We start from the raw sequence: 12,656 nt of genomic DNA, 5'->3' as shown, positions 1-12,656 counted from the left end.
TTTAAGCACACACTATGTAATAGGTATTGTTCTGGAGGCTGGGGATATATGTATGAGACAAAAATAGATTAAAAATTCTTGTCCATAGGAGTTCACATATGGGGGAGACTGGTAGGATAGAAAGTTAAAAGTGATGTGGAAGGGGCTTCCTGGTGGCACAATGGTTGAGAGTCCGCTTGCCGATGCAGGGGACACAGGTTCGTGCCCCGGCCCGGGAATATCCCACATGCCGTGGAGCGGCTGGGCCCGTGAGCCGTGGCCGCTGAGCCTGCGCGTCCGGAGCCTGTGCTCCGCAGCGGGAGAGGCCACAACAGTGAGAGGCCCGCGTACCGCAAAAAAAAAAAAGTGATGTGGAAGAAAAAATAAAATAGGAATAGGGAGTGGCAGAGGGTGTTGCAGTTTTAAACAGCGTGGTAAGGAGAAGGTTTCATTAGGAAGGTGACGTTTTGGAGAACGCTTGAAGGGAATCAACCATGCAGTCTCGGGAAGAGGATATAGCAGATACAAACCTCTGAGACAAGAATGTGCCTGGCATGTTGGAACAGCACAAGGATAGAGCTGGGATAGAATGAACATGGGGAAGAGGGGAAGGAAAGGAGATCAGAGAGATAAATAGAACCAGATCATGCAAAACCTGGAAGATCAGTGTCAGGCCTTTTCTCCAAAGACACAGGGGTTTTGCAGGATTTGAGCAGAGGGTTGGTAAGTTCTCACTTGAGTATTTCAAAGTTCACTACACATCTATTAGAACAGCTAAAATAAAAAATAGTGACAGTTCCAAATACGGACAAGGATGCAGGGTAACTCAGTCTCTCATACATTGCTGATGGGAATGTCAAGTGGCATACTCATTTTGGAAAATGTCAAACTATTGTTTTATAGTTTGTCAGTTTCTTTAAAAGCTATAAACAATCCATCAGTGACATTTATCCCAGAGAAACAAAGACTTAGGTCCACACAAAAACCTTCAGTGCATAAATGATTCATCAAACAATGGTGTATCTATACCATGTAGTATTGTTACTGATTAGTAAGAACTATTGATAATGTAACAGCTTGGATGGGTCTCATGCTGAGTGAAAAAAAGCAGCCTCAAAAAGTTAAACTGATGGTTCCATTTCTATAATACTCTCAAAATGATAGTTAGAAAACAGGTTACCAGGGGTTAGAAAGTGAGAGGAAGGTATAGCACAAAGGACATCTATGGTGGTGTCCTTTATCTTGTGGTGTAAGCTATATGAAGCTGCACATGTGATGAAATTGTGTAATACTGTACACACTTATGCATGTAAAACTGCTGAAAAAGAAAGGTCTCTGAATTGTCAGCTTCCTGGTTTTGATATTGTACTATAGTTATGTAAGATATTACCATCAGGGGAACTGGTGAAGGGTACACAGAACATCTCCAAATTCCTATGAATTTATAATCTTTTTTTTTTTTTGCGGTACGTGGGCCTCTCACTGTTGTGGCCTCTCCCGTTGCCGAGCACAGGCTCCGGACGCGCAGGCTCAGCGGCCATGGCTCACGGGCCCAGCCGCTCTGCAGCATGTGGGATCTTCCCGGACCGGTGCACGAACCCGTGTCCCCTGCATCGGCAGGCGGACTCTCAACCACTGCGCCACCAGGGAAGCCCATAATCATTTTTAAATAAAAATACTTTTTAAAAGGATCATTCTGGTTCCTGTGTGGAGAATTGAGGGTAAAAGTGAAAGGTAGACCAGTTAAGAAAAGCAGCTCTTGCAATAAATCAGAGATTGGTGATGGCATGGACCGGAGCAATGGCAGTGGATGTGATGATATGGTCAGAATACGGTAGAGCCAACAGGATTTGTTGACAGATTAGACTTGGGGTGAAAGGGAGACGAGTCCAGGGTGAAAAGTTTTTGACCTGAATGACAGGATAAATGGAAGGTAACAGAGGAGGAGGAATCTGGGAGAAACAGGTTTTGCAGGGAATTATCAGAGGTTTAGTTTTGAGATGTCTGTTAGGTGATCACAGAGAGATGGCTGGTGATATGTATGGGCTAGAGAGTATAGGTGGGAAAAGCAGAGATACTGTGTGTGAAGCCACAGGACCAGAAATAGTCATCTGGGAATACTTATTGATAAGACAGAAAGCTCAGGGACAGCTCTGGAGCACTGATAATAAGAGGTTGAAGAGAAAGATGATAAAAAAGTTATATTTTCTTTCATACCTTTTGCTATATTTCCCTTTGTTTACTAAAAGAAGACACTGAACCTAATTAACAGTTAACTTTTGGAGACAGTACTGGAGCAGTCAGGCATTACTCAGACCCTACTGCTCACACTTCAAATCATGGTCATTGTTTGCACACAAAGGGCAAATAAGGTTGCCTTTTTTTTTTTTTTTAATTGAGGTATAATTGCTAAGGTTGCCTCTTGTCCTTGCTACTACTGTTTCCACTTTCAGGATACATTTTGGTAAGAGCTGTTTTGTGTGGCTTTTCTCTTACTGCATTCACTGAGTAAATATTTTTAGGTTTTCTCCTGTGTACTGGGCATTACATTGGATTCTAAAAATTAGCAAAGGTGAATAAAACAGTCCCTACCCTCAAGGATCTTACCGTCCATATTTTTTTTTTAAACGTTTTCTTCTTTACTCAGTTTTTTTTTTTTTAATAAATTTATTTATTTTTCTCTGCGTTGGGTCTTTGTTGTTACGCGCAGCCTTCTTCTAATTGTGGCAGGCGGGGGCTACTCTTCATTGTGGTGTGCGGGCTTCACATTGTGGTGACCTCTCTTGTTGCAGAGCACAGGCTCTAGGCACGTGGGCTTCAGTAGTTGTGGCATGCGGGCTCAGTAGTTGTGGCTTGAGGGCTCTAGAGTGCAGGCTCAGTAGTTGTGGCACACGGGCTTAGTTGCTCCGCGGCATATGGGATCTTTCCAGGCCAGGGATCGAACCCATGTCCCCTGCATTGGCAGGCAGATTCTTAACCACTGTGCCGCCAGGGAAGTCCCCAGTCCATCTTTTTTTTAAAGGTAGCAAACAAATATTCAGTAAAGAGCTGTAGGTTCTATTAAAGAAATTTTAAGGTTGGTTGGGTAGGGGGGCATATCAAAGACATAGTTGCTTCTATTTGCATAATTAGAAAAGACTTCATTAAAGGAGCTAACTTAAGTAACTCAAAAGATGAGGTGTTCACCACAGTAGGAGTCTATATTGAATAGTGGAGACATTCTAGTCATATGAGCAGTTTAAGAAATTTGCAAGCAGCCACATAGCACAGGGAGATCAGCTCCGTGCTTTGTGACCACCTAGAGGGGTGGGAGGGAGGGAGACGCAAGAAGGAAGAGATAGTATAACTGATTCACTTTGTTATAAAGCAGAAACTAACACACCATTGTAAAGCAATTGTACTCCAATAAAGATGTTTTTTAAAAAATCACTAAAAAAAAAAAATTTGCAGAAGCACAGAATGAGATTGTATTTTTCAGGAACTGTAAGTCTCACTAGAGCAAAGGAATTAGATCCTGGAGAGAACCCTGTATGTCAAGCTAAGAAGTTTTATTTTCATCCTAAATGTAATAGGTGGTCACTGAAGGGCTTTCAATAGAGAGTGACATGGCTGTTATTTTTTAAAAGATTACTCTAGGGAATTCCCTGGTGGTCCAGTGGTTAGGACTCTGTGCTCTTGCTGCTGAGGGCCCGGGTTTAATCCCTGGTCAGAGAACTAAAATCCCACAAGCTGCACAGCGCAGCCAAATAAAAAGAGTACTCTAATGGCAGTGTGAGGGGTAACTTAAAAGATAAAGTCACTCATTATTTATTATCTTTTTCTTTCAGCTACGGCTAATAGACTGGGGTTTGGCTGAGTTTTACCATCCTGGCCAAGAATATAACGTCCGAGTTGCTTCCCGATATTTCAAAGGTCCTGAGCTACTTGTAGACTATCAGGTGAGAAGAGGGGGGCAGATAAAATTTTGGTCCTTGTGTTTATTTTGCACATGATTTGCAAAAAATGTCATTTTGCACTTTTGAGTAGGCCATTTATGCACATCCATGGCTATCCCTTTTATATGAATGTAAAATATGAATCACTTTCATCTGCCATAACTTATATTTGTATTGTCATAATGTCAGTAGAATATGAATAGATCTGCATTTGATCCTAACTGAAGAGAAAGACACTTTTTCTAATCAGAAATTACACAGCTAGTTTGAGAATTGTAAGTTAGATTTAACCAACCTTAAAAGTAAACTGAAAAAAATGTTCTCGATATAAAGACCTTCCCTCTACCAAAAAAAGAAAAGAAAGCACTCTTCTCACGGAAACAAAATCCTTGGGAATACCTTTCCTGCCCCAGTCCTCCCAGGTGTTATCAGATACCTTAAAAAGTTCAGACTCTGTCCTAGAAATTCCTTTTCTGGGGTCTTGAGGATATAACCCTGAGTTCAAAAAACATTTTATACATAAAAATATTCTTTACAACATTATTTATAATGGTGAAAAACAGAACACTATCCTGTTGTAGGAGAAGTTAAAGATTAAATTCTGAAGCATTCATGCAATAAAAAAATGATACACATTAGAAGGTTTCCATAGGCTGACAATTGGGTTGTTCTTATGTAAGTGAAGAAAATAATTCAAAATAGTATGTACAGATTTAAAATGAGAGGGTGGGGGAGCATGGGTGGGAATGCATAGAAGAAAAACGTGTTTTTGGTATTTGGACTTTAAGTCAGTGGAGTGGTTTGTTTTTAATAAAAAGCTTTTCTAAAAAAATTTGAAGTGACAGGATTCATTCTTGTCATTTCATGTGTGATGACGACATTTTCTTTAATGCAGATGTATGATTATAGTTTGGATATGTGGAGCTTGGGTTGTATGCTGGCAAGTATGATCTTCCGGAAGGAGCCATTTTTCCATGGACATGACAATTATGATCAGGTGATATATGTTGTTCCTATTAGGAAATTTACTGGTCTTACCAAGTGACGGCCAGATCTGCTTACCCATTAGAAACTGCAGTGGATCTTGCTAAAATACAGATGCCTGGCCCCCCCACCTGAGAGCTATTAAATTAATAAGTTAGAATCTGGGAGTGGGACCCTAGAATAATTTTCAAATAATGGCTTGTCAGCTAACCTGACATTGATCCTCAGATTGGTTTAGCTTTAAACTATTGGTTTAGCTTTTGAAATTAGAATTTTTCCTTTTCATTGCTTGTTTAATTGTGAGATATACTTGTATATACATGTTTTAGGAAATATTTTACAATTCAAAGAATAATAGTTTAAAATATAGGATATTACCTTAGAATCTCCTAATGTGAGCTTTTATTAGGGTTAGGAATGTTTCCTCCAACATGTTGGTTTATATGTGGTATTTCTGTGATCCTTTTGTCTCGTCATACAGATTGAATTGATGTATGTCAGTAGAAATATAGATGGTATTTTTTATACTAGCTGCACTTCCCCTTGTAGATCAAGGGGCCATTTCATTCAAGGGAACCTGGAATGATTCTAGGGCCTTGTGGAAGGTACTGTTACCTTGTTTGAGCACAATGACTTTTTTTTTTTTTTAATTAAACTTTATTTTGAGATAATGTAAATTCATGTGAAGTTGTAAGAATTAATACAGAGAAATATGGTGTGCCTTTTATCCAGTTTCCCCCTAACATAACTTTTTGCAAAACTATGTACAGTATCACAACCAGGATGTTGATATCAATATAACCAAGGTACAGAACATCTCTGTCACCTCAAGGATCCTTCATTTGCCCTTTTATAGTCACACCAAGTTCCCCTCCCCCTCTTTCATGCTTCTCTGTTGTAATCTCCATTTCTACAATTTTATCATTTTGAGAATGTTATATACATATGATGACCATTTTTCATATGAGTCGAAGAATACCATGTGAATTCAGTTAAAATCAGCAACTCTTTATCAGGTGCCATGCAGAATTGAGGAATATAGACAAAAAGAAAGAATAGCCGCTCATCTCAAAAGTTCTTCATAGTCTGTCTAGCAAGGGAACCAAACATATAAGAAAGTAAGTTACAGTAGTAAATGTCAGAGTAGAAGTGTAGACAAGATACAAAAGACAGTTGTAATGGGAATGAGTGGTCTGAGTATATGGGGTTGGGGGGAGCTTCCCAAAGGAAGTGACATCTCCAGCTGGGTTGTAAGGGGAAAAAGAATAAGACTTCACCAGAAGGAAGGAAGCAGGTTATAAAGTGGTTTGCTTTTTCTGTTTTATACATTTATATCAGTAATAATTTAGGGAACGTCATGTGGAAATCCATTCATGGTGTGCAAAAAAATTTGAAGTAAATTGGTTGTAACATTCATACCTGTAGCCATGATGATCCGTTCTGTTAATTCAGTCATGGTTAATTGTTGATTTAATCATGTAATATGCTTTTGGTGTGGGTTTTGTCTTCTTCAATCCTAGTTGGTGAGGATAGCCAAGGTTCTGGGGACAGAAGATTTATATGACTATATTGACAAATACAACATTGAATTAGATCCACGTTTTAACGATATCTTGGGCAGGTAAGTCACAAAATAAAATCTATGCATCTGTGCCTTAAGCAGTTCGGGTGTAAACTGGTACTTTGGATCCCCAGAATAGTTATGTTCTCTTTGCCAACACTGCTGAGGTATCTCTGGTCCACTGCTACAGAATGCTGCATAGGCAGGCCTGTGATAAAAGCATTGGATTGAATGGCCATTTCCCCAGATTCACTTACAGGATTCTGAGTGTGGAGGTTGTAGTCAGAAGATTCCTGACTATGTAGAGTCTAGTAGAAGGGTTACAGTTGAGTCAGAAATCAAAATCTCCTGATTCAACTTGCTTCTCTAAATGACAGAATTGTCTCTAAGAGAAAGAAATAGTCATAGAAATAAGTACATGCTTCAAGACTGATGTGCAGACAACAGACTCTAAAAATAGTGACTAGACACAATACTCATTCATCACTTAACAGGAAGAGGTGAACTTTCTTGATACAAAGGCTTTTGCTGGCCAAGTGGCAGAGATGCCAGGAAAGGGGGTGTGGGGGATGGGGAGGGAGGCCTGGTTAGCCCAGCCACCTGGCCCTCCTTGCTGTGCAGGAGCATTCAGTCCTGTAAAGTAACCTGAATTATGTTTCACAAAATTGTGGGGACCCAGATTTCTCTTTTCTGCAACACTGCTATTTCCAGTCTCTCCAATTAGCTTTGTTGTCTCTGCAGTGGCAGAGTGGTATAAGACTAGTCTCTTGAGTTTTTATTTCTCTTGTGATTGGCTGGAATTCTAGCCACTAAGGAAAATGTAGGAGTGAAATGTTGGGCTTCTCTGCCCCTTGGTCCATTTCTCATTTCCCCTTTTGGCTCTGCAGACATTCCCGTAAGCGATGGGAACGCTTTGTCCACAGTGAAAACCAGCACCTTGTCAGCCCTGAGGCCTTGGATTTCCTGGACAAGCTGCTGCGGTACGACCACCAGTCACGGCTCACCGCAAGAGAGGCCATGGAGCACCCCTATTTCTGTGAGTCCAGCTGTTCAGTCCACAGAGCCTGTGCAGGCCTTCCCAGTAGATTGTACCAGGCAGGGCCCAGGGCCCTACAGAACAGAATTGGAATACCAACCTCCTGTACTTAGCTTGCTGCAAGGTTACTTCACCCACAGTGAGCCTTGGTTTCTTCAGTGGGGACCATGATTGTTGAGAGGATTCTTATCTAACGGAGTACCTGACTCATGATCACTGCTAAATAAATTGCTTTTCTTACTGTGTGGGTGACACTTCTCAGTGGCTAGTCTGGAGTGGTTGGATTAGAACATACAGCCCTATATCTGTCCCGTCTCTTGTTAATCATTGTTGGAGAGAGCCAAAAAGGCTTGAAAACCTTATTGTATGAACACCTTGACCTAGGTTTGTGAGTATAGCTAACTGTCGTCATGAGTGAAAATGCCACTTAGCTGCACCCCATCCTCACTGTGTTGGGTTGTTCCTTGGGGAGTGGTTGGGTGGTATTTTAGTGAATCAGTTACACTCTTGCTCAGTCTCCTGTACCTGAAGCAGACTGAAAGGCTGATGGAGATGTAGAGTGAAGTCTGTGGTCATAGCACTAATTTGCCCAAACCTGTAGTTTTGGCCTGTTTGGCGCCAAGCTGTGAACCGCAGTAAAACCAATTCACTCTGATAATATATTTCTCTTTGGGTAAGGGTAAATTGTATTATGTCATTAAATTCTAACAGGATTGGTTTTGTTTTAAATTAGCTCTACTATGGATAATTACCTCCTTTTCCTACTATGTAGTTTAGTAGTTGGCCTTTACCACAGTTTGACAGGAAAGATAGTTTTATTTTGTATTACTTGTTCAATTCATAGTGAAGGCAGTTGACACCTTAATTCTATTACTAAGGGAATAATATGGAATACAAATAAAATGTAAAGAATGAGGATGACTGCTTTAAGACCCCAGCCCATTAGTTTAATCCTTCAAGCATAATAGAATCTAACCTTTTTGTCTCTTTTCTAGACACTGTTGTGAAGGACCAGGCTCGAATGGGCTCATCTAGCATGCCAGGGGGCAGTACGCCTGTCAGCAGCGCCAATATGATGTCAGGTCAGTTCATTGGTAAATTTATTTTTTTAAGAAAAGATAGAAGTCAGTTATCATTCTTAATTTTGCTCCCTCTTTGTGACCTGATTTCTGTGGCCCTCCCTCTTCTCTATAATGATTACCTTATTGACATACTGACCTGTATGGCTCTCCCCACCAGGTTTCAGGATGCTTTTGAAACCTGGTATACCTTAATGGCCCTGCCTTGAGTAAGAGTATCAACAGTCTCTTCTAGGCCAGAATCACAAAAATTATTTGGGACTTGAAAGTCTCAACAAGCCATGAAGAGTAAAGAGATCCTTTCATCTCACAGGTTAGAGTGACAGTAGGTGATGCTGTCCTCAGAAACAAGATTAAGAAAATGAGGGAGGGTAGAGATGGGGTTTGTACATGGGTATATATGAGTTTAAGAATGGTTCTCAGGCCTCCCTGGTGGCGCAGTAGCTAAGAATCTGCCTGCCAATGCAGAGGACATGGGTTCGAGCCCTGGTCCAGGAAGATCCCACATGCTGCAGAGCACCTAGGCCCATGTGCCACAACTACTGAGCCTGCACTCTAGAGCCCACAAGACACAACTACTGAAGCCTGTGCGCCTAGAGCCCGTGCTCCGCAACAAGAGAAGCCATTGCAATGAGAAGCCCGCGCACCGCAACCAAGAGTAGCCTCCGCTTGCTGCAACTAGAGAAAAGGCCGCGCGCAGCAACAAAGACCCAACACAGCCAAAAATAAAATAAATAAAATAAATTAATTTAAAAAAGAATGGTTCTCTGAGTTTTTCCAGAGCAACTACAGTGTGCCTAGTAAATTATAATGGTTTATATGAAATTATCTTTAATGTTGTTGAGTCATTATGATTTAAAGCGAGTTTTTACCCAGAAGAAACCACAGTTACCCAAAAGAAGCCATAGGCCTGTCCCCTAAGAATTATATATGTAGGCAGCATCCACATGGATATACTCGTGATCGTGAGGGCACTTAGACACCCTCAAAGAATTGCTGTTGTCTGAATTCTTTTTTTAAAGAACTAGCTGCCTTCTAGAGTTTATCCTCTGGGTATCATGCCAATGTGCAAAATGATATATGTCCAAGGTTACTCATTCTAGCCTTATCTGTAATCACAGAACATTAAAAACAGCTCCGTATAGAGTAGAGAACTGATAAAATGAATTACCGGGCATCCATTCAGTGGAATGCTATATGGCTAGAGAAAAGAATGAGTGTTTCGTGTTCTTGTCTAGTTTCAACTCCAAAGTAGTAATGTGAAATGAAGAAAGCAAGATGCAGGACCATGTCCAAGACCAGGAATGGGCAAGAATATATAATCACATTCTTATATGTGATTCTTATATGCATATTTTTATAAAATTATATTTAAGTATATGCATAAAATATTTCTGGAAGGATACACCCCAAAAGTGGTGCCGTAAGTTGGCCAAGTGACAGGGCAAGGGAGAATTCTCACTGTATACTCTTTTCGGCTATTTTTAAGTCATGTAACTATATTAGCTATTCAGAAAATATATAGCATTTTGAAAATGTAAAGAACTAGCTGATTGAGGGCAGTCTAACAGGTAATCTGATCATGGGTGGAAGCAACTAAATGGAAGTAAATCCTAAAACACTATTTTAGTTTACAGATGAGAAATGATCCTTTCTGCCCTGAAAGTGCTGGCTAACAAGGGAATGTGGTCATGAGCATGAGCTTTGACTCCAGCCTTCTACTGTTCAGTTCATAGTGACTAGCCACATGTGGCTATTTATATTAACTGAAATCAAATAAAATTTTAAAATCAGTTGCTTAGCTACACTAGCCACATTGCAAGTGCTCAGTAGTCACATATGGCTAGTGGCCATCACATTAGTACAGATTACAGAGCATAAAGTTTGGTTGGACATGCTGCCCTAGACAGGCTTGGGTTGGAATCCAAGTACAGATGCTACTTACTAGCCATGCACCTTGGACAAACTGCTTAAACTCTCCAAACTTAGATTTCTTTACCTGTCTACTAAATTTATTGGAGCTTGTCATTTTAATTTGTGAAGATTTAATTTGAAATTAGATTTACTTGGTAAAAATCTAAGGAGAGGCCTTTAATGAGAATTTGTGTCACTTTTGCGATAGGTGCTCTGAAAAACTGGTGACTAAGATTTCCATGGTGTCTCTAGCTCACTGTCAGCTGTTGTCTTTCAGGGATTTCTTCAGTGCCAACCCCTTCACCCCTTGGACCTCTGGCAGGCTCACCAGTGATTGCTGCTGCCAACCCCCTCGGGATGCCTGTTCCAGCTGCCGCTGGCGCTCAGCAGTAATGGCCCCTTCTGTCTCCTGATGCCTGAGCAGAGGTTGGGGAGTCCACTTACTCCCTTGATGCAGCTTGCGCCTGGCGGGGAGGGGTGAAATACTTCAGAAGCACCGTGTCTGAACCGTTGCTTGTGGATTTATAGTAGTTCAGTCATAAAAAAAAAAAAAAAAAAATTATAATAGGCTGATTTTCTTTTTTTTTCTTTCTTTTTTTTTTAACTCGAACTTTTCATAACTCAGGGGATTCCCTGAAAAATTATCTGCAGGTGGAATATTTCACGGACAAATTTTTTTCTCCCCTTCCAAATTCAGTTCCTCATCACTAAAGAACAAAGATAAACCAGCCTCAATTCTGGCTGCTGCGTTTGGGTGGAGATTTCTTCCCATGCCCACCATTGCTCCCCTACCATCCCACACTTTGAGGGGTTTGTATTTCATGCTCTCCTCCAGAGATTACAAAAATGTAGCTTCTTGAAGGGAGGTGGGAAGGAAGGAAGAAGGAAGGACCCAACCTATAAGAGCAGTGTACTGCTAGTCACTTATATCACTTTACTCCAAAAGTGCTTCAGTGGGGTTATACTGGTGAATCTAGTGGAAATATGTCTTAGTTACACTGAGATGCTGAAAATCTACCCAAAGTGCAGACAGGTCCTGAAAACATCTGTTCAGTATGAATCATGTCTTATTGACCTAACCTAAATCCAACTCACTTACAATTTAGTTTCAGTTCAGTTTAAAACTTTAATACCGTCCCTCCCAGGCTCCTTACCTTGGTCCTCTTCCCCTTTCATCTCTCAACATGCTCTATAGCTGGTAGGAGGGGGAAGGCAAAATCTTTTTCAGTTTTCTTTGACTTGGCCCTTTTGAATTCAGTTAGTTACTGGGTATAATTATTGCTTTTTACAAAAGAAAAAAACATTGTCTATGTTGGTTTCATGCTAGTAACTCTTGAAGAGCTAATGAGAGATGTGGCCACTGCATTTTATTTTAAGCTTTCTACCTTCTTTTCCTCCTACCTTCCCCTTCCCTCACATGCCATCCATTGAGAAGACCTGCCCCTCAGTCTTGTAAATGTACCTGAGAGGTAGGAGCAGAGCCACTATCTCCAGTGAAACTGAAATGGTAGACCTGTAATTGTGGGAAAACTAAACTCTCTTGTTACAGCCCTGCCACCCCTTGCTGTGTGTATATATATAATACTTTGTCCTTCATATGTGAAAGATCCAGTGTTGGAATTCTTTGGTGTAAATAAACGTTTGGTTTTATTTATCAAGGTTAGATTTAAGTTCCCTGTGTAAAGGTCTCGCTGGGTGGGTGGCTCACGTTCACATCTGAGGGGCCTGCAGCCCTGTACCGTGGAGGCTTCCCAAGGCCCCCGTTTTTATACAACCCTCGTTCAACCCATGGTACCGGGCAGGCAGAGAGGCCTTAAAAAAGCTCCACAAGCCAAAGCGTCTCTGGGGATTAAGGATCCTTTGCCATAAATTCATTTTGTGTCTCAGCAGTGCAGGGAATAGGGATGGGAAAAGTCGCCAGTTTTTGTGTGTTTGTGTAAAGTGGATTTTCCACTGTAATCCAGCCACCTAAGTTTATCAGGTGCTTCACTGAGGAAGCCTAGTTTTTTAAGCACAATAGCAAAACCATCAGCTCTGTATTTTCTCCTGTTGCTTCATTACCGTAGCTGCTTGTGGGGACTAGGAAAAATTCTTCCAACATATTTTAAGGCCTGAAGTCTTAGTTCCCCATTCTCCTACCTTTATAGATTCACAAGTCTTTCTCACCT

The 12,656-nt window shown here is 40.9% G+C and overlaps 1 protein-coding gene across 2 annotated transcripts in view; it reads left to right on the top strand.

Moving 5' to 3' along the window:
• CSNK2A1 (casein kinase 2 alpha 1) overlaps positions 1-12,146 on the top strand; it is a 55,917-nt gene extending 43,771 nt beyond the window's left edge. For both annotated transcript variants that reach the window (XM_007446887.1, XM_007446888.1), the window contains 6 exons: positions 3,807-3,917; positions 4,810-4,911; positions 6,419-6,519; positions 7,347-7,495; positions 8,491-8,577; positions 10,766-12,146. In XM_007446887.1, coding sequence (XP_007446949.1) covers positions 3,807-3,917; positions 4,810-4,911; positions 6,419-6,519; positions 7,347-7,495; positions 8,491-8,577; positions 10,766-10,881 — 666 coding nt within the window. In that variant the 3' untranslated portion in view covers positions 10,882-12,146. The remainder of the gene's footprint in view (positions 1-3,806; positions 3,918-4,809; positions 4,912-6,418; positions 6,520-7,346; positions 7,496-8,490; positions 8,578-10,765) is intronic.
• Positions 12,147-12,656: the final 510 nt, after the last annotated feature.

This window comes from Lipotes vexillifer, unplaced genomic scaffold (genome assembly GCF_000442215.2).
Source record: "Lipotes vexillifer unplaced genomic scaffold, Lipotes_vexillifer_v1.1 scaffold75, whole genome shotgun sequence".
In the NCBI taxonomy this organism is placed as follows: domain Eukaryota; kingdom Metazoa; phylum Chordata; class Mammalia; order Artiodactyla; family Lipotidae; genus Lipotes; species Lipotes vexillifer.
This window is presented reverse-complemented; position numbering and strand designations above follow the sequence as displayed.